General features: G+C 43.1%; 1 protein-coding gene and 1 long non-coding RNA gene across 20 annotated transcripts in view; one reads left to right on the top strand and one right to left on the bottom strand.

Annotated features, from left to right (window-relative positions):
- The window catches only part of LOC133369801 (uncharacterized), a 201,447-nt gene extending 183,304 nt beyond the window's left edge, over positions 1-18,143 (top strand). The window contains exon 2 of the long non-coding RNA XR_009758994.1: positions 17,911-18,143. This is a non-coding gene — a long non-coding RNA (uncharacterized LOC133369801). The remainder of the gene's footprint in view (positions 1-17,910) is intronic.
- The window catches only part of SEMA6D (semaphorin 6D), a 414,582-nt gene continuing 388,994 nt past the window's right edge, over positions 2,154-27,741 (bottom strand). For 11 of the 19 annotated variants that reach the window (XM_061595391.1, XM_061595390.1, XM_061595398.1 and 8 more), the window contains 11 exons: positions 26,607-26,695; positions 25,115-25,332; positions 24,855-24,986; positions 21,728-21,883; positions 20,367-20,540; positions 18,050-18,190; positions 17,884-17,961; positions 16,107-16,198; positions 15,672-15,728; positions 10,631-10,798; positions 2,154-6,628 (listed from right to left, as the gene is read on the bottom strand). In XM_061595391.1, the coding sequence (XP_061451375.1) occupies positions 5,322-6,628; positions 10,631-10,798; positions 15,672-15,728; positions 16,107-16,198; positions 17,884-17,961; positions 18,050-18,190; positions 20,367-20,540; positions 21,728-21,883; positions 24,855-24,986; positions 25,115-25,332; positions 26,607-26,695 (2,612 nt within the window). In that variant the 3' untranslated portion in view covers positions 2,154-5,321. Of the gene's footprint in view, positions 7,148-10,630; positions 10,799-15,671; positions 15,729-16,106; positions 16,199-17,883; positions 17,962-18,049; positions 18,191-20,366; positions 20,541-21,727; positions 21,884-24,854; positions 24,987-25,114; positions 25,333-26,606; positions 26,696-27,741 lie in introns of all 19 variants that reach the window. The other 8 variants (XM_061595389.1, XM_061595407.1, XM_061595394.1 and 5 more) reach the window with 8 other exon arrangements.

The following is a 27,741-nucleotide window of genomic DNA, read 5'->3' as shown; positions in this document are numbered from 1 at the left end:
CATGCTTGCTGGGCCTGATGGGATATCTACTGAGACCTTTTGCAAGGGCTGCAGGAGGTACTCAGTTTTGGTGACACCTGCAAGAACAGATCCCTGCCAAGGCACCCACTAAAGGAAATAAGACGTTTTAAAAGCTGCTTCTAGCATCCCACTGCTCACGGAAGGAGTGGGGAAACTGAACAGTATTATGAGCTCCTTAGTTTAAAACCTCTTGCCAGGTTAACATCTTCTCGATCATCCCAGAGTGCAGGACATGGAATAATGGACTCAAGTTACAGGAAGCCAGATTACATTACAGAAAGGCTGAACGTTAGGAAAAACCTCCTAACTGTTAGAGTGGCATGACAATGGAACCAATGACCTAGGGAGGTGGTGGGCTGTCCAACACTGGAGGCCTTCAAGAGGCAGCTGGAGAGCCACCTATTGGGAATGCTTTAAGTTGGATCCCTGCATTGAGCAGGGGCCTGGAATCGATGGCCTTATAGGCCCCTTCCAGCTGTATGATTTCTTTCTTTTCCCCCTGAAGACTGTGCAGGTTGTCTTAGGAGCCAGGAATTTTGGTCGCTGTGGTAGATTTTCCTTTGCTTTTTTTCTTTTGAAGAATTATACCAGGCAAAGGATATATATATGCCATCTCTCAGGGCTAGAAGGTAGACAAAAGGGGTGGCATGGCAGTTTTCAAGAGCAGACCAAGAGAGCACTGGGAAGTAGCAATGGAAATTGTGTTAACTGCTTATACAAATCATGTGCCACCCCTATGTGGGTGCCTATAGGATGAAGTGCATGCTCATTCTGTAAGTCGGGGATTGTGTGAACTCTACATATGTTAATAAATTTAGAACTCTCCACACATTTTATTTATGGCTCGGTATAGGCATTCCAGCCATGTAGTCAGGATTCCAGTTTCAGGCAACATTGTGCAATTGGTATCACAACATCTCTTGAAGCCTTAAACAGCAGAATGAGTCTGTGAGAATTGTGAGGTGATCAAATAAGATTGTACCACTTCACACTGCATGCAAATAGTGGAGCATGATTATGAATGCTCCCCTACATAAGCAACTTAATGCAAATAGAAAGTACAACACGGAACAGACTGGGCTAGAACCTTGTTCCCTGATGGGCTAGATTTTTTTTTAAACTTTCATAGCAGTGTGAGTTTTTTGTTTGAAGAGCATTCAATAATGCTATTTTCCACATATAGTCTGGAGTGGGGAATAGGTCCATAGAATGGATTGGATGATAAAGATAGGGGCAGGACAATCTCTGAATGGCTCCAGTTGATTACTATGGACAGGACTGGCTCTAGGTTTGGGGGGGGGGCCTTCATCAAGTGCTCTTAATAGGTGCCTTCCAGTGTGTGTGGACCACCGGAAGGGTTGCAGGGGATGGAGGGCTTACTTCATAGTATGACATGAGGCAACCTCCTGCCATCCATCGTTTTGCTTTTCTTACAATGATCAGACATTGTGTTAGTCTTGGGGCATTGTGGGAAAAACAAAATGGCAGCTGGCACCATTGCCTGGTGGTGGTGAGAGCTGGCAGACATCAGTGCAGTGAGCACAGCTAGTATGATGGGGTTCCAGCAGATGCCCAAGGATGCCATGTGCTGAATATTGGCCAAAGTAAACAATTTGCAATCTGGAGGAGAGCTGGGTGTGTGTGTCAAAGGATGCCCAGTATCCCTGCATATCTATCCATCAGGTATGAACAGTGAAAAGACACAGAGGTAAATGCAGTTGCCCATCTTGATACTTGAGAAATAGGATGGGTTAAAAAGCTAGTATAGATATATGGTGTAAGTCACATGACCCGTCCTATGAAAATTACAGCAAACTGCACAAAAAAATATAATACCGCCAATTCAGTGGGTTGTATTCAGCTAAGTCACACTCAAGAGTAGACCCATTGATATTAATGAGCCTATCTATCTTTCCTTTCTAGTCAGCGAGTCTACTCTAAGTAGGACTAGCATTGACTACCAGCCAGTGACTTCGTGGGAAGGGATCGGTGCTTTGTCATATGCAATGAATTCCCCCACCAGCAAAGACTGTCTCTGCAATGGATGGGTCAGCTCATTTGGCCTGCTTCTGTGCAGGAGTTTGTTCCTGTGTGATTATGCTCACTGTTTTTCAATATATAATCAAGTGAAATGTGAGATGCTTGCTACTTTTGAATAGTTTATTTTGACTTTACATGCGGTGTTAAAAACCCAAAAGGACGTATTATTTACACATCCACAATACAACTTTACAAGATATCTATACATGTTAAAGTACTCTATAGACCATATAGAGCGGCTTTTCTTTTTAGGGTTACTTTTATAAGCTGTACCATTAAAAAAGATACAATCTGCATTTACCTTTGCACAAATGGATAAAGCATGTTTTTTATATAAAAAAAAACAACAGCCCAAAACCCAACAAAAAGTTATAAATTAACAGAATAAAGACTATGTTGAATGTTAAAAGATTTCAACATAAATACTGAGAGAACACACATTACCATCTAACAAGGCAGCACAATGTTACAGAAAGTTATTTGGGTTCACAAAACATTTATGTTTCGGTTTCACACAAGTATGTATTATTCATTAATATTTGTAAAGTGAAGTCAATTCAGTTTTGTCATTTGATTCTTTTTTAATTGTAAAATTATTAGTTGCAAGGTTGAAAATATTTTAAGGGGAAAAAAAGATCCTTAGTATTTTTGGAGGAAGTAAAGATCCTTCATGATCAACATTTAAAATGGAAAATTAAGGAACAAGGATCCCTATTTTTGAGAGACGGAGAGAGACTTACATTTTTTTTTTCTTGACATAAAATAGAAACCAGTGTTTTGAACTGAAGGTACTTTTCCTATCAGCTCACAGATATTCCCTCGTGTTGGCTAAGGTAATGTTCAGCAAACAAGTGGTAGGGCATTATTTGCAAGCTAAGATCACCATCTGTGATGATCAGCTGTAAGCGCATGCCGTGGCAACCCACTAAGTTGCACGCGCAACTTCAGCAGGTGTTCCATTACCTCAGAAACCTCATATGATTTCACATTATAACTGTTTGATCCTTAAGCGAGTTAGGGGTGGAATGTTTAGCTTGGAAAAGGTTGATTTAATGCTGCTGTCTCCTTGGCTTAGAGACTGCCTTTTCGGAGTTAATTAATTGTTCTTGTGGGGATACCCCCCCGTTTCTTTCATCTTTTCAGATACTGTTGAGAGAACTTACAGCTGGCACGCAGAGAATTGTGATCTGAGAACACTTGACAGGGTTTTAGTCGTTTTTAAAAAATCATTTTCATGAATAAGGCACAAAATGCACAGATCCAGGTAAACAAACACACAGTATATTTACAGAATATTGTCATTACCGGCATGACTATGGAGAAACCACAAGCTAAACAAATTGATTGCGCTACTGTCAATTTTTTTCTTGGAGAGATCCTGACAAACAAATGGAACTTCATTTCTGTTAGAAAGGGTTCTAAAATAATAATAATATTAATAATGGGACATATCATTCCATATTCCTCTTCTCTCTTTTTAAAAATACAGCCATAGCTTACATAGCTTTTTAAAATACAGATATGTCCCACCTCTAAACGTCTCAAACAGCAAGGAGGGGACCTCCCTATGATGGTGTGAGCCACCTTCAGACTGGTGCCCCGGAGATGTTCTTGTCTACAATTCTCATCAGCCTCAGCCAGCATGGCTGGGTTGTCTTCCAAAACTCCCTCCAGGTTGGGGAAGGCTGGAATAAGCACTTGCCATGCATGCAGAGAGGCAGGCGTTCTTCTTATCCCTCTTGAGCTTAATTACTTGATGCTGAGATACGAACTATGTATTTGCATGTTTATCCCCCATTTGCTAAATAAAAATGGGTACATGAACAGTGCTGGCTTGGAGGGGGAACTATGAAGCAATCCTTTGTATCTGGAAAGTATTTTTTGTTTCTCCTGCTTTTATGTTGCTCTTCTCGTCCCCTCTGCCTTTATTTTGTCTTATTTTGAGAGAGTTTTTTTTTAAAAAAATGCTGTTTGAATTGGGGGAGCCTCACCACGATGGGAATTAAGAACCTTCTAAAGTTCACATTCAGGCTGGGCAGTAAAGAAGACTGAGGACCGGCTGAGTACTGGGAACGGATGAGAATTTAGCTTGGTTTGCATTTTAATGTGAACCGAACTAGTTTGCACTTCCCAGACCACTATGTGAAACAAAATTTGGCTACATTTTGAAATTTGCATTTTTCTAAATTAGAAATTGGCAAACTGGTGCAGAAGTGCCCTGAAGATTGGGAAAAACAGGAAACCGAAATTGACCAATTTTAATCGACCCTATTGAGTACCATGGAAATCTATTAATGCTACATTTGGAATTGAGAATAATCTTGACTCTATAGCAGCATAATTTAGAATGAGTACATCTGCACTGTTTCGCATAGTACCTCGCTCTGCCCAGTGCAGAAATCTGACAGGGCAAAGCTTCCTGCATGAAATCTACTATACACCTCGTGCAATCCAAAACAATCCAAACCACAGTCATCTATTTGTTCAATCAATGCTCAAATGTAAATGCTTCTGTAACTTAAAAGATGCGATGGGATTGAGTACCTCCTAGTTTTGTGCACGCACGCATGCGTAAGCACAACCTCTCTCTCTCTCTCTCTCTCTCTCTCTCTCTCTCTCTCTGTCTTGCACACACACAGACACCCTCTGTCACACACACATACACACCTTTATCTGCGTCATAAACAAAAATATCATCCTTTGGAGGAAAAAAAAATGCTACAGTTGGACTTAAGAGACCAAAGTTCAGCAAGTTGCTTATTAACCAACATACTTGTTGAGACATTATCATTTGCTGACATTTGTGCAAGAGGCAAGGCAAATGCATACATATTAAAATGTTCACATTTCATGGGAAGACTACGCATTATGGCAGTCTAAAAATGAACCCCATTTTATTGTTATTGTTATTATTATCTTCAAGTATTATTTGTTTTTGCTCCCGGATCTTTTTCCTCCCTCTTTTCTTCCCCAAGTCTTTTAAGAACAGTCAAGTAGTCCCTTCTCATTGTGCTACATGTCTCCTCCGCTCCAAACAAAAGAAACATTGACGGCCAGCACCTTCCTTGGTTACAATCTATTTAGCAAGTTGAGCCTTGCTGTAGGCCAGGCGTATAGTGAAAACCAAGATGTTGCTGGAGTAAAAACAGCTTCTTTGGCCGCTTGTTCAGTCGCTCTTTTTTTCTCTCATGACAAGCGAGTCTCTGTCTTACGTTTGTCCTGCACCATCATCCCACACCTCTTGACAGAGTATGCAAGTCTTAGTAGCTGTACTTGTTCAGTGGTCTGACTGAAGGCGTCTGAGGAACAAATGAGGGTTTTGGTGGCACGTCTGGTTTGAGGGAGGGCGCCCTCTTTACCCCTGTCCGAGGAAGTGTTCCGTTGCTCGTGTAACTGCTTTGCCTAGACAAGGAAGGCTGCAGGTGGACGCTCACTGGTGTCCCTTGCATGTAGTCCATCTTTGAGCCTCCTGCAGGAGGCATGTATCCCCCACGGTTAATACTAGGCTGCCGTGACAGCAGCACACCATTGGGTGAGTTTAAGTTTTTAGGAAGGGCCGATATAGAATGCCGCTGTGATGAATTTTTGTGATAGCCCCTTTGTCTTTCTAGAGAGGTCATGGGTACCGCCGGCGTGCTCGGGACATCCACCCGTTTTGTCGGGCTGTTTCGGGGAAGGGTGGACGGAGGAGAATACAAAGAGGCTTCCCTGTTAGGAACTTTAGGCGGGATCTCCGTCATATTTCCCATGGGATCCAGCATTAAAGTCTGGTGTGCCACTTGGATGTCTCCCATAATGGCTTTGGGGTTGTTGGGGGTTTCGTTTAAATGTTTCAGGAAATCGTTCAAGGTGTTCCTGGAATCCACAGACCTTCTGTGGTCTCTTTTGCCTGACGGCTTGGTAAGCGGGTGGTCCATATTCTGCATCTTTCTGTCGGCTTTGTGTGCATTGGAATTTGAGAAGGACATATTGTAGTCGTGGGTTGCATTTGGAAGAACGATAGCACTGGGGATGTGTCCATGACTTAAAGGTGAATGGGGTGGGGGGCTGGATGGAAAAAACTGAGGACTCTTAAGAGGCGTTTCTTTTCTAGAAGCGCTGAGGTTGTTCTGTGCTTTGTCCATCTGACTTTTCATAGACTGCAAAGTCTTTTGCTGCAGCACCGGCGTGGATTCCGGCGTCGGAAGAGCTGCCAATTCTGGCGGCTGGCCTCTGTGGTCCACCATCATCATGGACTTTGTGTCGGCCGTAGGTGGCAGCTCTTTCCTGCTTGTTAGTAAATTTGAATACAGCTTGGGCGAATCGATATTCTGTTGATACTCCTTGACAGGGCTATCAAAGAGGCCATTCAGTTTGGCAAAACTCCCACTAGAATCTGTACAGGACTGAGCTGACTCTGCATCTTTGTGTATCTTCCTAGACTTTCTCACAAATATATCCCGGTAACAGTAAACGGCCACTCCTGCAATAAAAGCTCCCAGCAGAAAAGCAGCAAAGACACATGTTATCAGGACATTCATGTGTACCATTTGGTTGGAATCTCCCGACTGGACTTCCCACCTGACACCTACAACAAACACATACGGTATTGATAGATTAGAGTATGTTTTATTTTGCACAGTTGTAAAACTTAGCTTGCTTATCTTAAGCTGCAGTCTTAACCATACTAAACAGAAACCTAGTGCCTTTGAACTTGAGAAAGATTCACACGGCAGGTGTAGGACTTGCAAGAATTCTGACATGGGTACATTCTGCAGGGAGCCATCGGCGGTGTATTGTACGAGCAATCCCACAACACGGGCTCCGTCCTCAAATTTTGCAGATTTTGCACTTAAGCCTTCATGCAGGCCAAGAGGCTGGTGCCCCCTGTGCCAAGACAAATATTTATGCTGGCTCAGGAGGTTGCAAGGCCATTGTTCTGTACTGTCAGATCAGCAGGTGGGTGTGATGTAGTGATGACATGGCTTTGCTTCGGTTCTGTACTGCAGCTTGGCCTTTCCACACATCCTTTTCGGGCACCATGCTCTTAGATAAATTACCAAAGTGGACTGTGGAAGTCAAGCGATGCATGGCTGTTGTAGGAACACTGTCGGACAACATGTGACCCTGTTAGTAAAGGTACTTGTGCTACAGTTACACCACTCCCCAATGCCTGCTTTACCCTCTGGATCAAATGATGATGGACACCAGCCAGCATGGCCAACCATCAGGGATGATGGGAGTTGGCAGTCCAACGACATCTGCAGGGTCACACTTTCCCCACCCCTGTTCTGGATCTTACAGCCATTACAGGCACCTGCAGCTGGAGAGGCTTGATCAAGCTCTTACCTAGCTCTATACTTCTAGTAGGAGAGAGCGAGCTGCTGTTACCTACTTACCCTTGCAGCAGTGCCATGCTTTTCCTTGCTCAAGAAAACAAGAAAAACACAGGATCAGTAGCTGTTTGCCTGCCTTGTTCTCTTTGGCAGCTAGTTTTTATTTTACTGTATTTATTTAAGTATTCATAACCCACCCTGTATCAATTTGATCTCAGAGCAGGGTACAAGAATACATTTAAAACAATCATTCTATTAATAAAACAAAACAGATAAAACAATAACAGTCTTAAAACACAGGGTGGTTTACTGTTACATAGCAAAGCTGACTGTTCATAAATGACTGAAAAAGCAGCCAGGTCTTAACCTCTCTGCTGTGGTCCCAAGAGCAGGCAAGAGTAGCCACCATCAGAGAGAACAAGGAATATTGCCAATGCGGAGATGTTGTCTTCTTCTGCGGTGAAAGCAAACCACAGTTATGAGGGTGAGCAGACAGCAGTTTTAATACTCTGCATGCCAGGAACTCAGAGAAAAGTGACGACTTGAAGGAAAGCTCTACTTGCATGGCTACCTGCAATGGCTGTCAGATCCAGAGCACAGGGACACTTCCCTTGATATGCTGACAATTTTATGACCTGTCTGTGTCCATTAATCTGGAGAACTAGACTATGAGTAGCAATACTTTGTTCTGCCAATCTACTCTCTCTCTCTCTCTGTCCTGAAATATCCTTTTAAGACTCATAAATAGTAGCTTGTATGTTATTAACATTAACAATTTCTGCTGGAAAATTGAGGTTAGAAGGTGCTACGCTGCCAGACTGCAATTAATAACTCGTGGAAGGATTTCTCTTTCAATTCCCTGCCCGACTCATAAATCAGAATCAGAAGTGAGATAGGATTATGCAAATATTGTGTAAAACGCTATAATGTGCATATTGCATTGTTAGAACTATGTTAATATTTTTACACCACCTCCACCACCCCAAAAAAAGAAATGCCTTTTGGCTTTGCTATTTCAGGTGTTTTCTCTGCAGGTCAAAAAAAAAGTAGTCGTCAAGATTACCCACACATTTTAAGGCCTATACTTCAGTGAGTAATGAACTTCTGGAAAAGAACATCATTTAAAAACCATACAGCTAATGAGAGGTATTAGTAGTTTCTATAATATAGAATGCATTTAATTTAAATCTAGAAGAAGAAAAAACAATAGAATTATGTTTTCATTTCACACATTAATAATCAGTTTGTTTGTTTTTAAAGCAACCACAGCCATCTTACTGTTAAGAAAATGTTAGTTTGGCAGGATGCACCTAATTGTGTTATTCCGCACAGGGGAACAGCTAAAACAAAGAAGAGTATTATGTGAGTTATTTATTTATTTTTTGTTAAGAGGCAAGGCCTTTGAAGAGAGTTAAAATGTTCAGGGTGATTGGTTTTAATGGCATTGAGCAAATGACAAAAGAGGGGAAAGAGGGGAAAAACTTGCTACAGGAAACCTCACTGAGCGTGACTGAGAGTGCATGTGAGCAAATCCTGGCAAAAGCAGACTTGTTTTAAAGGACAAGCAAGCAATAAAATACCTGAAGCAAATTATGAATGCACTGCCATAATGGCTGAAAGGAAACCTGATGCGTTTCAGCGAATACTAGAATGCGACAGAATTGTTTGATAACTTATAACTCTTAAAAAAAAAAAAGACAGGCTCATGCAGATATATGCCATTCCCTGTGAGGTGTGCAGTTTGGGTGTATCGATAACAAAGGCCTAGACAGTTTGGACAATGAGATAACAGAGGCCTGGGTTTGAATTCCTGATTATGACATGAAGCTCACTGGGTGACCTTGGGCCCTCTTCCCTTTCTCTCGCTCTCAGTCTAGTTTGTTTCTCAGAGCCATTGTGAGGATGAAATGGGCTATGCCATCTTAAAACATCGATTTTGTATTTCAATAATTTATATACCGCTTACTTACTACAGCCCGTAAGCAGTGTACAAAAAACTGAACAGAATGACAGAAATCAGTTAAAAGTATGAAGTTTTCAGTAGATGCCAGAAGTTCTATGGAGAGGGGGGCTGTCTCACCTCAACTGGGCGTTCCATAATATTGGGCCCACAATACTGAATGTACGGCTCCTGTTGGATACGAACCATGCATCAGAACCAATGAGGATCACTATCAGTGACCTCAGTGATCGGGCAGGGATATAAGGGTTCCTGAGGTATCCTGGAACCAATTTTTATCTTCACTACAATCCTGTGTGGAGGGTTAGGCAGAGAGAGGGAGGGAGAGACCCAATGTCACTCAAAAGAGTTGAACAGTTGAGAAGGATTTGAACGGAGGCCTCTCCTGTCCATGTCCATGTTGCAAAGAATGAAGGGCAATGGCAGGGTTTTCTTTCCGTCATGGGCACACAGATCAGGCTGTCGCTGTATGCATTGGCTGCCTGATCCCATGTACCTGTGGCCACTTCTTCCTCAACTCAGCACTACACTGTCCTTACAAGGTGCATGCCTCTTCCTACCCTCTATGCACGGTGACCATATGCGGGGTTGTTCTTAGTGGGAGAGGTGTAGGGGATTTGAACAGGTATTTCTTGTAGAAGCAACCAAGAGTTCTCTGGCACCTTAAAGACTAGCAAACATGTTGTAGCTGACGCCACAATAGCTTTGTGGATCCTTTGTTAATATTGTGGATCCTTTGTTTACTTTTGCTAAAACAGATCAATGTGGCTACTCTTCAGCTGGCTGCTGTAAAGCCATGCTGCGGCAGGCCTCTTTCGAGAGCAAATGCTCAATGTTATTGGCAAGTAGACTCCCTGCAGGCTAGCCAAGAGGAACAGCCAGCTGGTAACAAAGAACCTGAAAGGCGGTGTGGTGCTGGAAGGCATTTTGCTGCCATTGAACTCGATGGGATTTGCTGCTGACTGGATATGCATAGGATTGCGATGTAAAGCATGCATTAACTGTGTATGCAAAGCATTGGCAAACAACTTTTTGAATTGCGGGGGGGGAAGACAACAGGACGAGCAACAGTTTGTCGAGCAGAAATACAAACTCTGTAATGCTTATCTTGCTCCTTGTCCCCAAAATCCCCCCTCCGTTGGCCAAAAAGAGACACACACGACTGCACCTTTTATTACACCAACACAGGCTGATACTGCATACATATTTAGCTAATAACCAACATTTGGATTTGAAACTGCTGAAGCTATCAGGTTTCCTTTCGACTGTATGATATGCCCTGATTAGGCCTTACCCTTTGGGACCCCTGATAACGGATCAGAGTAATCAGAAGTGTTTGGGTCATCTTGTGCTACAAATTTCCGAGAGCCGGTCACTTTAGGTTTCCGGGAACCAATCACTTGGGGTGAGATACCTGGGATACTTTCTGCTGTGGCAACAGAAGCTGAGGGTAACTCCGTGTCTGTGGTGGCAAACAGATTTTTATTAATGTGCATTGCAATCAATTGGTTTTGTGCGTGTGTTTGTTTTGTTTTTGTTTTAAGCCCTCACCATTTGGCGACTTTGTACGACGACGGCTGAATTATGTTCAGAAAAGGGGCTCGGTGCTAGCTGTATGAGAAACATCATCATCATCATAACTGTGACTTGCTCTTTGCAGATGTACCAAAACGAATCAGAGTTAAAGTCAGGGGCAGGAAATGTATTAAAAACAAGTTATCGCCATTATTCAAAGACTGTGGCGCTTAAATGGGATCAGCAAGGAAGATGGATAATGTAGGGCGGCAGGATTTAGGAATGGAGGAATCTGCTTTGTTTTATGTTAGGATGCTTTGTTTGTCCATGCAGTCCAGTGTTGTCTGCTCTAATTGGCAGCAGCTCTCTGGGGTCTCAGCCAGAAGCCGTTCCCAGAAGCTTGTTACCTGAACCTTTAAGCTAGAGATTCCAGGGACTGAAGTGGAGACCTTGCTCATGCAGAAGATGCGTTCAGTGGGCATCTTTGCATGTTACAGTAAGGAATCTCTCAAACTCAAAGTATAGAATTCCACAGGTGACTGATACTTGTGGCATCACTGACTGTGCAAGTGAGGCAATACTAGCACGTAAACTCCAGGTCCAGGAGGATTCATTTTATTGCGGTCCCATGTAAAATAAGGTATAATCTGGACAGCCATAAAGATTGGAATCCATGCCCCCTATTACTTGAGCTGAGGCTGTTGCACATGTGTTCGCTTTCACTCTATGCCTCAACACCAGTCGATGGGAATTGCAAGTGGGAAGAGTTGCTGTTGCACTCGGGTCCTGTTTGTGGGCTTCCCAGAGGCATCTGCTTGGCCACTTTGAAAGCAGGATGCTGGATTAGGTCGGCCCTTGGCTTGATCCAGCAGGGCTCCTCTTATGTTCCTTCTTCATAGTCCTCTTGCTGCAACCACCAACTTGAAATGGTTGCTATTTATAGCCAAATCCTATGCATATTTACTTGGAGGTCAGTTTCTCTGACGCTGATGGAATTGATTCTCCAGTAAGCTTGCACAGATGTACATACTTCCATTTTAGCTCTTGTGATTTCAGTAGGGTTACAGTTGTGACCAACTTTTGCTGGGTTGGGGCAACTATCATGAATAGACCTGAAGGAGTTTACTTCTAATGCTTCTCACTGGGGAGCTTGCACTGGTTAAAGCTTTCAGGATAGATATATTTGCTGTGTGTATTGATGAACACTAGCTGTACAATCCTTCAAGTAAGTACAGGTTATCTGCATACCCATAATCAGCAGGCACTTTGGATCTGGTTATCGAAAGTGGGTATCATTTGCAGGAGCAAATTCCTAAGCTTAACGTATGTATGATCGGGGGGGAGGGGAGGAGGCTCATTATACATTATTTTGCTTTGCATCCAATTCCTTGACTCAATAATGCAAAACAGACACTTCTGCATAGCCTTGTATACCATGCATGCAATTGTATGGTTGCGGAATTGGGGCAGCAAAGTTTTGAGAACTGCTTTGTTTCTAGGGAAGGACAAGAAGCATGCAACAACCATTTAAAAAATGCTTAACTTATGTATTGTGATTTTTACTTCCCAAACTTTTTTTTCTGGAACACTTAAGCTATTTTTAATAGGATCCACATGTATAGTATCTGAAAACTGTGGCTCTCTGTATATTGCTGAACTGCAACTCTCATAATCCTTGGCCATTGTCCATGCTTGCTGGTACAGATGGGAGTTGTAGTTCAGCAACATCTGGAGGGCCAAAGGTTCCCCACATCTGATGTATGGAGAAGCATGGGGCTCACAGAATCATGCTGAGTGAGCAAATACTGTGCTAAGTGCAAATGTCCTAACACGATTCGCTGAAAACCTCCCAGACCTTCTTGAGTGTGTGAAGTTTCGTTTTCTGCTGTCAGAGCCCCAAGAATGCAGCTGAAGATTCCTAGTACAAGCAAAACTAGTGCCTTTGCACCACCACCAGGATATGGCTGCAGTGTCTGCTGTGCAGCAAGCTACTAATGCTGCAGCATGCTTGGGGCCCTTCTTCCTCTAATATGACTTGGTTAATTGCATCGATGAGGTCCAGCCTCTTGCAGTTACCAACAGGGGTTCTCCTAATTTCAGGAGCAATAAGGAAGGAAAGGGGTTGTGTATGGCAAGCAGGGGAACATAAGAAGAGCATGCTGGATCAGGCCAGTGCTGCTGGACCAAGTCTTGCTGGACCTAGTCCACCATTCTGTTCTCAATGGCCAACCAGATGCCTATGGGAAGCCTGCATGCAGGACCTGAGTGTAAAGAGCACTCTTCTGTCCTGCAGTTTCCTCCGACTATGGAGGCAGAGCATAGCCATGATGGCTAGTAGCTATTGATAGCCTTCTCCTCCGCAAATCTGTCCAGTCCTCTTTTAAAGCTATCCAAGTTGATGGCCATCACTGCCTTTTGAGGGAGTGAATTTTCATAGTTTAACTATATGCTGTGTGAAGAAGTATTTTCTTTTGTCTGGCCTGAATCTTCCAACGTTCAGCTTCATTGGATGTCCACTGTGCATGTCTCAGCCATACTCTATAGCTATGGAGGATTCAGAGGATTGGATGTGAGCCTTTATCAGAAATTGCAAAGAAGTTTTCGGCAGTCTGTCATCATGAGGGCCAGGACCTTGATATTTTTTTTTAAAAGCAAAACTGGGAATTCACAGGGTTCTATGCTGGAGCTCATATGCCACAGTTTACGTTGACAGCAGGGTGGTGTCACTTTCGAAACCACCTGTGAACATCTAGCCATGTATATCTACAGCGGAAGGCTGTGGGCGAGCATGACTTACACATGCCTATTAATGGGAAGTGTGACATTAAGTGCATCATGTCAACATTTAAAAATAAACCTGGGTTTTTTTCATCTATTCATGCATAGTCAGAAAAGGGCAACATTTTCACACAATGGAACTGCAACTCTTCTCCTTGCCAAATTAGTCCTCGGGTAAACAAATCTATGAAATGTTTGTTGATCAAACACCATTCTTGTTCTGTTACGGAAGTGCAAATAGTGTCAAAGAATCATGGGTTTTTGAGCTCGCAGAAGTATTAAAAGCCTTGTGAAAAATTTTCATTGGCAGCTCAACTTAATGACACATCAGAGGGAGCATTTCAGGCAGGAACAAATCCTGTGCTTGATTGTGCTCTCATTGAAGTCCAGCATGGATGGAATTTTGTGCTTTGAGTTCAAAAAGAACAGCTGCCTAAACATTGAAGAGGGATTTGAGATGAAAATGCTCAAATCAAAAAAAGCCTTAAATGACTGAGATCCCAAATTTCTGAAAGGCCGCCACCTTCCCTACAGGCCCTCTCTGGTGTAGACATCAACAGAGGGGGCCCTTTTGGTAGTTCCACCACCCTCCAAAGCTCGCATTACAAGAGAGGGTGAAAAACTCCCTAACCATCTTCTCCACAGCATGCGTAATTTAGTTGATCTCTATCACGCTCCCGATTTTTTTCTATTTTAAAAAGACCCAAACGTTGTAAACTTTCCTCCAGCCTCATGATCACTCTTTTCTGCTTTTTGGGCTCTCCAATATCCCTCTCCAGCTCTACAATATCCTTTTTTGAGGTGTGGCAACCAGACCTGTGGCCACACCACAGTGATACACAATGTACAAAGGCTTTAGAATATTGGCAGTTTTATTTTCGATTCCTTTCCTTAATGATCCAGCAAGGGAATTCTTACATTAACCAGCTGATAATTCTGTTTACATATTTAATTATGTTAAGTATTACAGTCACCTTAGTTACTGCTAATTATCTAGGTCCTGTTGGTAATTTGTCTACCTAGGTAAGATGCTGAGATTTCAGGAATGACACCTGTAATCTGAGGCCACTGATTTTTGGAACGGAATATTACAAGTTTCAATACTTAAACCAAGACATCTCTTGGAAAGCTATTGTATAATTTCTCCTTTTGAATAAGGGCCATGAGATCAGAGCTGAGAAGGGGGAAAAACATATATAGGTAATTGAAAAAGCATCACAGAGATGAAAAACCTATTGGTTGGTACAAAGAGACCATGAACAAGAGTCCCATGATCTTAAGGGGGGCGGGGGGGGGAGAGAAAACTCTTCTGCCTCTTTCCAACAGCTTATTAAAGGCAATGCTCTCCCCCTGTTTACTCTCTAATTTTTCTGGAAGCAGCACATACAACTTTCAGCAACATGATGCTAAATGCCACCTATTAGCAGATATGATGCTATTAGCACAAATGCATTTTGAAAACCTTTGAAGAAATCAACACATTTCCAACACTTGAGAAATACGCATTTCAGAAAATGTGTATTTGCTTTTATAAATAACTGGACAATACAGGAGGAAAGGAGGAAGGAAGGAAGGAAGGAAGGGAGGGAGGGAGGGAGAGAGGGAGGGGATGAAGAGGACCAGGCATCAGACTATTCGGGCTGCATTCATGAATTGCATGGTTGAGTGGAAAGGGGAGGGGAGGAGTTGAAGCTTAGTGGACGTTTCGTGCAGTGAGGATGTCATCTATGTTAATCAGGCTCTTCCGTTAATACAAGATGCGTCTCAATTAATAATGAGCTGTTAAGCATGCAGCTACAAAAAGTGAAGAATGTGGAGTGAGAGAAAGTCTTGGCTGTATCTTGACCATCAGAAGGAAGATGAGTAAAAGCAGACAAGCAAAAAATATGAAGTCTTGCCAACTGCACCAAAGGAAGGAGGGAGGGCAGGGGAAGAGAAGAAAAGAAAAAGAACGTGGGAAGTGGGTGTCTGAAAATGCTGAACTGAAGGAAAGAAAAGCTTCATTAACTGGGGGAGAAAAAAAATTATTGAATAAAACTAACCAGATGTTGGTTCGCCAAATATTTTGTAATCTGGTGTAGTTGTAGTAGGCAAAATTTCTAAAAGAATTAAAGGAACACGTAATCAGTGAAAAGTAAACGAAAGGAAAAGCAAAATAGATTTTTCAAAGCCTTGAATAACTGAAAAATCAGAAAATAAAACACAATAGGTTTACCCAAAAGGAAAAAGGAAAGGGAAACAAATCTGTTTGAATAACCTGGCTTTTAGACCTTCATGAGCAATCCGTGAAGGTTGGGAGAAAAATGGCCACGGGGTTCCACCACCCAAGATCAAGCGGCTTAGGTTAGTGCCAATCGGTTTAATAGGAATTGGGGGGGTGCTCAGTGCCATTAATGTGTCGTCCACGCCAACTGGAGTGTGACCCACAAACAAAACCACGCCACATTCTCAAGTTGGCATCTGGGGCTGGAGCTTACCATGGCAATCCCCGAGTTGTGCGGTGTTGCCGTATTCCACATCTTGCTCATATCCTCCAACGCTATGGTTGTATGAAACAAACAAAGATAACCTGCAATTAACAGCATTAGTTGGGGAAAAAAAACCCAATGGCCATTGTCACTGTCAAAAGAAACACAAAAGAGCCACAAAACATGTTCATTCGGCATTTGCAAGGGGAGGTGGGCACTACTAGTAGATAAGATACACAAAGATGGGAAGGGCTTTCATTTTTAACAAGCTGCGCTTGGGCCTCTCAACTCAACTACTTATGAGCTGCTCTTCACAATGGTCTGTGAAGCTTAGATGGTCACTGCCTAATACAATTGTGGGGAACTTTTGGCTCTCCAGATGTTGCTGAACTCCCATCAGTCTAGGTCATGCTTGCTGGGGCTGATGGGAGTTGTAGTTCAGCAACATCTGAGGGGACGGCAAAGGTTCCCCACACATGACCTAATACAAAATCTGTGTGGAAGATTCCCTCACTGCAATGAATGGGAAACACTGTGTTTGCTTATGTCTTCCATTCACCCCAGCAGGTCTTGCTCAGGGGAACTTCTCCTGCTTGTGGGTTTTCCAGAGACATCTGGTTATTATATGACACAGGATGTTGTACTACTTAGGCCATTCCTCTGATCTGGCAAGGCTCTTCTACTGTTCCCATGTTCAATAAGCCTGTTGTTGTTGTTGTTGTTGTTGTTGTTATGTGCCTTCAAGTCAATTATGACTTATGGCAACCCTATGAATCAGCAACCTCCAATAGCGTCTGTTATAAACCACCCTGTTCAGAGCTTGTAAGTTCAGGTCTGTGGCTTCCTTTATGGAATCAATCCATCTCTTGTTTGGCCTTCCTCTTTTTCTACTCCCTTATGTTTTCCCCAGCATTATTGTCTTTTCTAGTGAATCATGTCTTCTCATTATGTGTCCATGGTATAACCTCAGTTTCATCATTTTAGCTTCTAATGATAGTTCTGGTTTAATTTGTTCTAACACCCAATTATTTGTCGTTTTCGCAATCCATGGTATGTGCAAAGCTCTCCTCCAACACCACATTTCAAATGAGTTGATTTTTCTCTTATCCACTTTTTTCACTGTCCAACTTTCACATCCATACATAGAGATCGGAAATACCATGGTCTGAATGATCCTGAATTTAGCGTGCAGTGATACATCTTTGCATTTGAGGACCTTTTCTAGTTCTCTCATAGCTGACCTTCCCAGTCCTAGCTTTTTTCTGATTTCTTGACTATTGTCTCCATTTCAATAAGCCTAATCCCACCGACACTGCTTGCTCCTTTTTCCAAAGCAGTGTATCTCTATTATTTTTATAGGGGCGGGGAACCTGTGGAGGGCCAAAGGTCCCCACATCTGTTACATATGCTTGCCTGCCTAAATTCCCCAAGAAATGCCCCCAACTATGCTGCCATCATTGGGAAGGCCCTGTACCTGGTGCCCACCCAACTGGACATTAGCTAATGATGCAGATTTTAAACTCCAACAGGTTCACATGGGTGAAAAGAGCCCTTTAAATAATCTGATTTCAAACTGTTAAAGGCTTCAGAGTACCAGCACTTGGTTTCTAAGCTCAGAAACTAGTTGATAGTTAACTTTATGAAGGCCATGTTGCACATCTGAACATCAATTACCTTCTGTTTCAAGCACACCTGTCCCTGCATGCACACTGAAACATATTTAAACCAGTTGGCATTTAACTGTGCACTGTGATTTTTTTTTTTTTTAAAAAAAGCTGCTACTTACAACATGCTCGATTTCACTCTTCCGCAGGTCCCGTGGTTCAGCCATCCGCAGTAAGGATCTCGAGAGGCAACACAAGACCTGTGGCGAGACGAAATTAATCTTTGTACCATTTCCGAACCCTTGGTGTTTTCCATTGTATGGACATTTTTGGAAAGAGGGGGCTTACTTTTTGCACGACCCATGGCGCTCACAACGGCTGAGTGGAATTCTAATGACACAGCTGGAGAACGCAACAAATAAACCATGATGCTCTTTGTCCAGCTGCAGAGAGATGACCTTCTTGTCCTCTTCACCTTCCCCGTTACACCTGTTCAGCACAAGGAATTTTAAAGCTGTTATTTCTTTTGTCCCCTTTTAATCCAGTGTGAAGCTTATCACCTCTTTATTCTACACTGAGCTGGGTTACCTTTTCTTTCAAGTCAAATGTTACAAGTAAGAAAAGCCCCATTTCCAGAGAGATTTTTGCAGGGGGGGGACTTGTTGGTTGATCACAGTAGATTTGAGGGTGGGGGAATAGATAAGGCATATGATAAAGAGCGATACAAACATGGCGTTATGAACTAAGGCTGTGTACGCACCATACATTTAAAGCACCTAACTACCCCCAAAGAATCCTGGTAACTGTGGTTTTTTTAAGGTGCTGAGAACTGTAGTTCTGTGAGGGGTAAAAAAGAGCGTGAGGACGGTTCATTTGAACGGCATGTGGAATGAATGCATAGGGTTGTATTCAACTAAGGCCTGCTCAGAGCAGACACACTGAAACTAATAGAGATGAATGACAAGTCCATGCATTTCAGTGGGTCTGCTGTGGGTAGCACTAAGTTGTATGCAACCCATACTGACAAGCCAAATGCGATCCATCAGATATGTGTGCATTGCATCTCCCTCTCTCATATAAGACTAAAACTTGGGGCCATCCAATGAAACTGGACGTTGGAAAATTCAGGACAGGCCAAAGAAGGGACTTCTTCAGACACAGCACACAGTTAAACTATGGAATTTGTTCCCACAACACATAGTGATGCCCACCAACTTGGATGGCTTTAAAAGAAGACTTATCAATGGCTACTAGCCACAATGGCTATGTTCTGCCTCCACTGTCAGAGGCAACAATGCCTCTGAATACCAGTTACTGGGAATCACAAGCACTGTTGTGCTCAGGTTCTGCTTGTGGGCTTCCCATAGACATCTGGATGGCTGCTGTGCAAAGAAGATGCTGGACTAGATGTGCCTTTGGCCTGACCCAGCAGGGCTCGTCTTATTTTGAGCCCCAAGCAAATCCAATCGTTTGCTGATTGGTGCCTGCCTCTTTCATTTGGGATCTTAGGGTAGCACTTTATCCTCTGCACAACCTTGCATGCAGATATTTATTTATTGCATTTATATCCCACCTTTTTATCCAAGGAGCTCAAGGTGGTGTGCATGTTTCTCCCCCTGCTCCACTGTATCTTCACAACAGCCCTGTGAGGTAGGTTAGGCAGAGGCAGTGACTAGCCCAAGATCACCCAGTGTGCTTCATGGTCAAGTGGGGATTTGAACCCTGGTATCCCAGGTCCTGGTCCAACACTAACCAGTTTGTCACTTTGGCTCTAGGTAAAGGGATAAGACAGCCAGTGTAGAGTAGTGGTTGGGAGTGTTGTCTGGTCATTCACATGATGGTGTACAATAAACTGAATGATGGAGGGGACAAAGCCAAAGTACCATACTTCCAGCCTCTACCATCTATGCAAGCCTAGCAGGAGAACTGTTAAGAGTTTTTGGTAGATATATATTGCAGCAGAGTGCACAAATAACTGGTCTGTTGGAACTGGTAATTGAAAGAATAAAGAAACATAAGGTTTATTACTACAAAGGGATAAAGTCATACACGCTGAAGCAGCCGTGTCGCTTCCACTCAGGGAGCCATTACTAGCTAACTGAGAACAAAGGAAGAGAAGAGAGGAAGGGGAGGAGCTAAGCCTGCAAAAACAACGAACACTTTAGAGGAGAAATCAGCAACAAACACTTTAGAGGAGGAAGAATAGATTGCCTTTCTGTCTGTCATCACCCCCCACCCACCCCCGGTTCAGGGCACTTGTAACGTGTTGATGCTTTACTTCCAACAAAAACAACTAGTTTTTCCAGTCTGAAATCTAAGATATTAGCACAGACTATAGCAATTTATATCTAATAAAGAAACAGTAAAAACAGGCGGAAGCTAATACACCTGCACAGTAACAGAATGGTATTGGTGACTTGGTGGGGCATGCGCATGAATGCATGTTCATGGCATCAGAATGCATTCATTGCCTATGCAAGACTGGCACACAAATATTTTCAGATATGCACACATTCCTATAAACACCAGGAAGCCTCAGACAAGAAGATGGGGTGGGGGTGGGGTGAGGGACACACATTTAGGTAAGGTGGCAAAGAAGCAAGTGACTCAAACGAAACGGACACTATCAAATGTCTCTGAGCAGTTCTCGTAAAATTATACCTACTTTGCATGATTGTACGCATCAATCTCTTCCAGTAACACGCTGTCATTCAAAGAAAAAGGTTTGGTCTTTGTCAAGATTTTAAGCACCATTCCAGCTTCGGAGCCAACAAAGATGACTGTGTAGTTTTGATATGGGCCAGCAGAGTGGTCCACAGCGACCGCGGTCAACCGATACCTGTCGAGACCGAGACATCACATATAAAAACTGCTCCACATTTTCTGCTCTCTACCTTCTCATCCTGAACCACTTTGACATTGTGTGCAAGAAAGCCAAGAGGGAGGGAAAAGTAACAGTAATAGACTTCTTCCTGGGAAAGACCCCCCAAAATATTGGTACCTTCTAGGTACTGAACATGGAGGTATTGCTGCTTTCGCCTGCTTTGGGGAGGCATCAGGATCTTCTCTCAGCACTCTTCATAAACTATACTCCCCCAGGATTTTCTGGGGGAAATCCCAACTGTTTAAAGTGGAATGATAGTGCTTTAAACGTATGCAGGCTTAGTGCAGTTAAGATAATTTTAGACACATAGCCTGACAGGCTCTTCTGTCTTTACTTAGTAAGGTATATTAACCACTTACTTCAAATGTTCTTAGCCCCTCCCCCTTGATGACAAAGCTTCAAAATGTGTTAATCCAGACCAGTTACATTTGGGGGCCCTCCTGCTCGCTGCGCAGAGAGTGGCCATGGACATTTGCCCTATAAGTCTTACACTGACAGCACCAAATCAATAAATTGTACCTGCGCGCGCATGTTTATAGACTCGTTCACACATTACTCTGAACACAGGTACAAGCTGTCTTTTTACACCTGGACAAGTGTTTGTGTGAAAGAGTGTACACTTGCTGATTCGTATAGCTTAACTATTGGGTACACAGATAGCACACTAGTTGAACTTTACATGTGAGCAACTGTGCGAGCACAGAGCTCAAATGTTTGTGTTCACAAGTACACAGACTGTACATTTGTTGAATGTAACATGTGAACACCCTTTATGTATGTGTGGCAACGAGGCTCATAGATCCACACAGATTTTTTTAAACTACTGAACAGGATTTATCTCTCCTCTTCCAGTCCAGTTGAGCTACCATGCTACTGCCACTTAATTAGTCCTGTGCAAGAAAACCCAGAGCTTGGAAACGTTACTTTTTTGAACTACAACTCCCATCAGCCCAATCCAGTGACCATGCTGGCTGGGCCTGATGGGAGTTGTAGTTCAAAAAAGTAACGTTTCCAAGCTCTGAGAAAACCCTGCGATATAAGGCACGCTCTCCCTAAAGGGCGGCCCGCGGTGGCTGGAATCGTGTCATATTTCACACATGCAGCAGCTAAGCCTTCTGTCACGACAATGTCTCCTTCCTTACCTGACCCTTGTCTTTGTAAACCAAGGCTCCTCAATGACGGATGGAACAGCGGAATCCATCAAAGGGTGGGATTTGATGAAAGAGAGGGTTTCATCTGGGAAATCAATGGAGGTTTTGTAAGCCTCTGCTAGGCCGTGTTTTGCACAGCAGCCAGGTCTGAAAGGAAAGCAACATTTTTTTCCCGATTTTTTTTTTTTTAAGTTAATGAAAAGGGCAGAATTCTGAAGGAGCAGGGCAAACAGCCAAAGGGGAAAAAATCTCCAGGGTCCAAAGGAAAACAGCTGCTTTGGGACCATTTCAGACAATCTTTCAGCACATGGGTGGCCAATTGCTTTGTTTTAACCTGGATTATCTCATGCATGTGATCAACAGGTCATCTGTCTACAAGCACCATTTGGGATTTTGCACATGTCCACTGAATAGACAATAGGAAAGTTCACCTGTGGTGTGCAAAGTCCTGGAGAAGAGGGGAAGAGTCATAGCTCAAGGCTCCCAGGCTAGGGACGATGGCCATACAAGACCCTGGAGGGTCCCGGCCAGCCAGAACAGACTCAGTGGGAGGGACCAGTGGTCTAGCTCAGGGGTAGCCAACATGGTGCCTCCCACACGACAGCTTCCAGCATCCCTGACCAATGGCCATACTGGCTGGGGCTGATGGGGGTTGGAGCTTAACTACAACTGCAGGGCATCACATTGGCAACCCCTGGTCTAACTCAATGCACGGTACCTTAGGATACCTTCTGCAGGTGATGTATTTGATATTAGCATTTCTGGGAAGTATTTTAGCCTGATGAAGACTTTATTACTTGGCAAGAGATAGTCCTCTCAAGGTAAGAGCTCAGCGGCAGAGACCATGCTTTGGATGCACAAAGTCTCCAGCATCTCCAGGTATGGATGGGAAAGAGCCTTGCTGAAAGCCATGGTGAACCACGGTCAGTAAGCATAGACAGCAGTAAGCTAGATGGACTGATGGTCTGACTCGGTGCAAGGCAGCTTTCTAAACAAAAACTGTACTAATCCACTACTTTGTTCAATCCTTGTAAGGTTTGTTTTCTAATTTCTAAATATATATAAAGGTTAAATATTACCTTGTCTGGCATCTGCTTCAGTTACTTAATGTTAACATCAAAAGATGTCGAAAGATTAACTTAAAGATTACAGTGTGTCCCTTTTCTAATCTGACTCTCCCTTATTCTTTACTTTTTGTTTGCCTTTGCATGTTACTTCACATTGTATTGTTCAATAACTGGAGTAAAAAACGTCATGAAAAACACACACAACAGTCTCAAGATTACAACAAAAAATAAATAAATTTGCCAAACAGGATAATCAAACAATAACACATGAAGCAATCTGGGTTTCTAAAGGTTATATCAACGAAGGGAGTCTAAACTGAGCAGATAACAAAATGGAATCTGAAACTACAACTAGAAGCATACAGAATAGATGCGTTGACAGATCTCAACATTGTTGTCTAAATTGTGTCAATATACAGCTTTCAATATTCCTGGAGTCTGGGGCTTAATGATAGTTTTATTTATTTTTATCAGAGCCTTCATTTTTATGAAAAAGGCTCTTTTTAAAAATACATTCAATGGCTTTTATAGTTTGACCTATTAATACCACCATTGAAACCATTTCTAATAATAATAATTGCCCTCCTGGATCAAACTCCAACATTTTATCTTTAGCAAGGACCAATCAGATACTTCTGGGAAAACCACAGGCATAGGTCAAGCCAAAGGCTATGACAAAATATAACCGTATCAAAATTCAAGCGTGCATAAACATTATACTTCGGGTTGTATTCAGCTACATTTTATGCAGAGAAAACCCATTGAAATTAATGGCCGTGACTAACTTAGGTCTATTAATTTCAGTGGGTCTATTCTGAGTAAAAGTTAGTTGAGCAGTGTTTTAATATGAACATTGTCAAATAAATATGGGAAGGGATGTTGCTCGAATTTTAAATCGGCGCAACTACAGGGGGCGATGGGAGTTATAGCCCACAACGTTTGGAGGGCACCAGGTTGGTGAAGGCTGCTTTAGAGTGTCCTGCCCCACAAATGCATCGCTGTCAAGATCTACAGCTCAGGGACAGAGCACATGACTTTACATGCAGAAGGTTCTACACATAGTTCAATGTTCAAAGTCTTCCATGGGATCTGGAACTCCAATCATTCAGGAACCCTAAGTGTGTGCTGCTATATGCATGGACCTCAGCAGAAGGCCTTGCTGGAGCAGGGCTATAGAGTTAACACCACCTCAGAGGGCTATTCAGCACTTTATTTCTGCAGGTGCCCTTTCATAACCCAAGTGGGCATTCATAGGCACTGAAGCTCTGAAAAAGTAGCACAGAGACTTTCTCTTTCATCCACCTTTATCCCACTCTTCAACCCCAAAGCGACCCACAAATCAAAATGTTACAAAACATTACAACAATAAAATAATATGTTTAATAACTATAAAACAGCAGAACACTAAAAAACAAAAGAAAACAGAGTCAAGAGAAGATTTAAAATCTTTTGTTCAAACAGCATCGGAAAAGCCTGGGTAAGTGAAAAGGTAACAGCGTTGGTGACAGGCTAGCTTTCTGGGGAAGGACATTCCTAATAGGTGCCACCACTAAAAAGTCCTGCCTTAGGGCACCACCCATCTTGCCTTTGATGGCAAGTGGACCTATAAAAAGGCCTCCGTTTCAGGTCTATCATGCTGACCGGCAGCAGTTTTCCAGGCAGATGCTCTACCACTGAGCTACGGCCCTTCCCATCCATTTGATACCAAATCAGGCCATTGGTCTAGCTCAGTACTATCTACACTAACCGGCAATGGCTCTCCAGGATTCCAGGCAGGGGTCTCTCCCAGCCCTACCTGGAGATGCCATTGGGGATTGAACCTGGGCCCTTCTGCACGCAAGGCAGATGCTCTGCCACTGAGCTACAGCCCTTCTTCCATCGTGCCAAGTGCAAGGCGCTGTTTCTAAAAAAAAAACGAACAAGCGAAAACATTCCCAGCAGTCAGATACACACTGACTGGCTGAGCATCCTTCAGCTATTCCAAAGCAGGCGTACAGATGCGACCATGGCAACAAACATTTTTATTGGGTATGATGTTTTTTTTTTTTTACCTTGGCCTTGGTACTTTGTCTTCAGGCACAGCTGTCCAAACAGAGTCGGGGGTTTTTTGTTCTTTAAATCGTCCTTTGAAGACCTTCTCAATGTCATCCATGCTAAAGGCACACACCGCTGAGCCGGGGATGCTGTAAAAGCCAGAGAGGAGAAGGAGGAGTTGCAGGAAGGCAGGCAACAGAGCAGTACCAGGTTCAACGTTGGCAGCGAACCGGAGAGCTTATCGTTTCGCACCTGTGCCGAGCCGATCTTCTCTCACCTGTTAAGCTGAGTAGTGAACACGCCAACAACAGTCGGGACTCCGCTGATGTCAATTATGTCTGTGATCGACTGCAGCACATCGAAGTAGAAAAAGGAATCCCCGGGGACAGAACAGTTGAGACGTGCTTTCAGGAAGGAGGTCCAGTGCTTCTCCAGCACTCTCTGGGAGCCGCCCATGTCGTTCTTGCAGATGCGAGCCACGCGGGAGTACACAGCCTTGCAAGGGGAACGACGGGGAGGGGGAAAAGTCAGACTGGCCTCTAATCTGCCTGGAAAGCGACTGACTTTGCTTGTTGACATCATCGGTTTGCTAATAGGAAAGCAACTGCTTGTAGAGTTCTGACGCCAACATCCTAGAGCTTGGGCAGGGAAACTTTTTCAGCCCAAGGGCCACATTCCCTTCCGGGCGCCACATGCCAGTGGTGGGCGGAGCCAGTGGCAAAAGTGGGTGGAGGAATAGATGTACATTTTAATGGGCTGTATCCAATGTCAGTCTTACTCAGAGTAGGCCCACTGAAGTGAACAGACATGGCTAACTTCGGACCCTTCGTTTCAATGGGCCTACTCTGTGAATGCAACCCACTGTATATATTATTTACGTTAAATATTTATACACTACCTGTCATGTAAGCATCTCCAGGCTTTATATATATATTATATATGTATATATATATATATGGTCCATTCATGTCAATGTGTCTACTCCGCATAGAACTTAGTTGGGTGCAACCCACTGTATTTATTATTTGCCTTAAACTGCCTTTTGTGTGTGTGTGTGTGTGTGTGTGTTTCTACACACATTTTCTCGATCCTGTGTCCAGGCAGCCAAGAGGCATCATCAGATTTCAAGGGCACATTCCAACCAGACAAAAATCACTCAGAGAGGGTGTGAAGCAGGTTCTCTGAAGGGTGTAGCCTGGGGAGAAGGTATGGCCTAGAGACAATTCTGAGGGCCAGAGACAGAGGCCTGGAGGGCAGCATTTAGCTCCTGGGCCTGTGGTTCCCCACCGCTGGCGTAGAGGAAGTCATGTTTTGACTAGGGCCACATTCACACTGTACATTTATTCCACTATTATTCCATTTTAAACAGTCATGGTTTCCCCCAAAGAATTCTGGGAAGTGTCGTTTGTGAAGGATACTGAGAGTTGTTAGGAAAGCCACAGTCCCCTTACAGGCCAGCAATTCCCAAAGTTCTCTGGGGAAAAGGACTGACTGTTAAACTACTCGGGGAATTGTAGCTGTGTGAGGAGAATAGACCTCTTCATAGGTCAAGCCTGCTCTAGAGAACAAGGCTGTGAAAGTGAAAAAAAGAAAAGCAACCCACATTCCACAGCCTCTTCCAACAATTAGAAGTATGAAAAGTACCAGCTTGTTTATTATTTTGAAAAGAAACTAGGTGAGCCACTCCATAGCAAGCATATTTTGAGCCCTCTACAGATCACCCTGAGACTTTGTAGCTTATCATGACAAGCAGCTGTATTTACTCTTACCTTGCCTAAATTATTATGCTCCACGGCAATCTCTCGAAAGAAGAAATACACAAAGTTCCCGTATTCAATGGCATGAAGGAAGTGAGGCTCTGGAAGATACAAGGAAAAGGAGATCTGAATTGGAAATATTCTGTTTGCAGAGTGTGATTTTTTTAAAAAGTGCATTGCTATACTTGACTTAAGAGCCTACTACCATGACAAAGAGGCATGAGGTCACATCCAGCTACGTTTTAAGCCACATCTACACCATACATTTAAAGCACTCTTATCCCAAATTTTAATATATTTTTAATCTTTTACTTTAGTTTTTATATATTTATTTTTTATTATTAACTGTAAGTTGCTTTGAGTGCACATATGTGTGCAGAAAAGCCAACAAATTTAATAAATAAATAAACAGGAAGGTTGAAGCATTATTGAAGCTATGTAGGTGTGGATCTGGAAACCACTCGCATAAGAATGAGATATCAGTATCTTTTAAAAAACCATCACCAAGAGCTGCTGGAATGTCACAGAAGTTCAGAGTCACTGTGCAAGAAACAAACCACCAACACAAGATCGTAACAGACAAGGAACATATGAAGTTGTCTTATGCAGAATTTAAGAAGGACTGTTGCTCAGTGGTAGAAAACACTTTGCATGCAAAAGGTCATAGATTCAAACCTTCCCACCTCCAGGTAGGACTAGAAAGGAAGCTTGTCTGTAACCCAGGAAAACTGCCACCAGTGGAGACTTGGTGCAGTTCAGATGTTGTTGGACGCCAAATCCCATCAGCTTAAGTCACCATGGGATGATGGGAGATGTTGTCCAACAACATCTGGAAGGCACCACATTAGCTATTCCTGGTGCCAACAATTCTGAGTTAAGATGAACCAATGGTTTGACACTGAGTAGCTTTCTATGTTAGAGTTAGATAATTGATCCATCTAGCTCAGTATTATCTGCTCTAACTGGCACCAGCTCTCCAAAATTCTCAGGCAGGGACTTTCCCCAGAATTTGGCACCCAAAATCCTTTTGAGCTGGAGATGCCAAGGACTGAACTAGTGTCCTTCTGTGTGCAGAGCCAGGATCCTTCTCACATGCGGAGCATGTGCTCTGAGACTCAATGATGCGCCTTTCCAAAGCAGGCACAAC

The sequence above is a fragment of the Rhineura floridana genome, chromosome 14 (genome assembly GCF_030035675.1).
Source record: "Rhineura floridana isolate rRhiFlo1 chromosome 14, rRhiFlo1.hap2, whole genome shotgun sequence".
NCBI lineage: Eukaryota > Metazoa > Chordata > Lepidosauria > Squamata > Rhineuridae > Rhineura > Rhineura floridana.
Note: the sequence above shows the minus strand (reverse complement) of the source record. Positions and strands in the feature narration are given on the sequence as shown.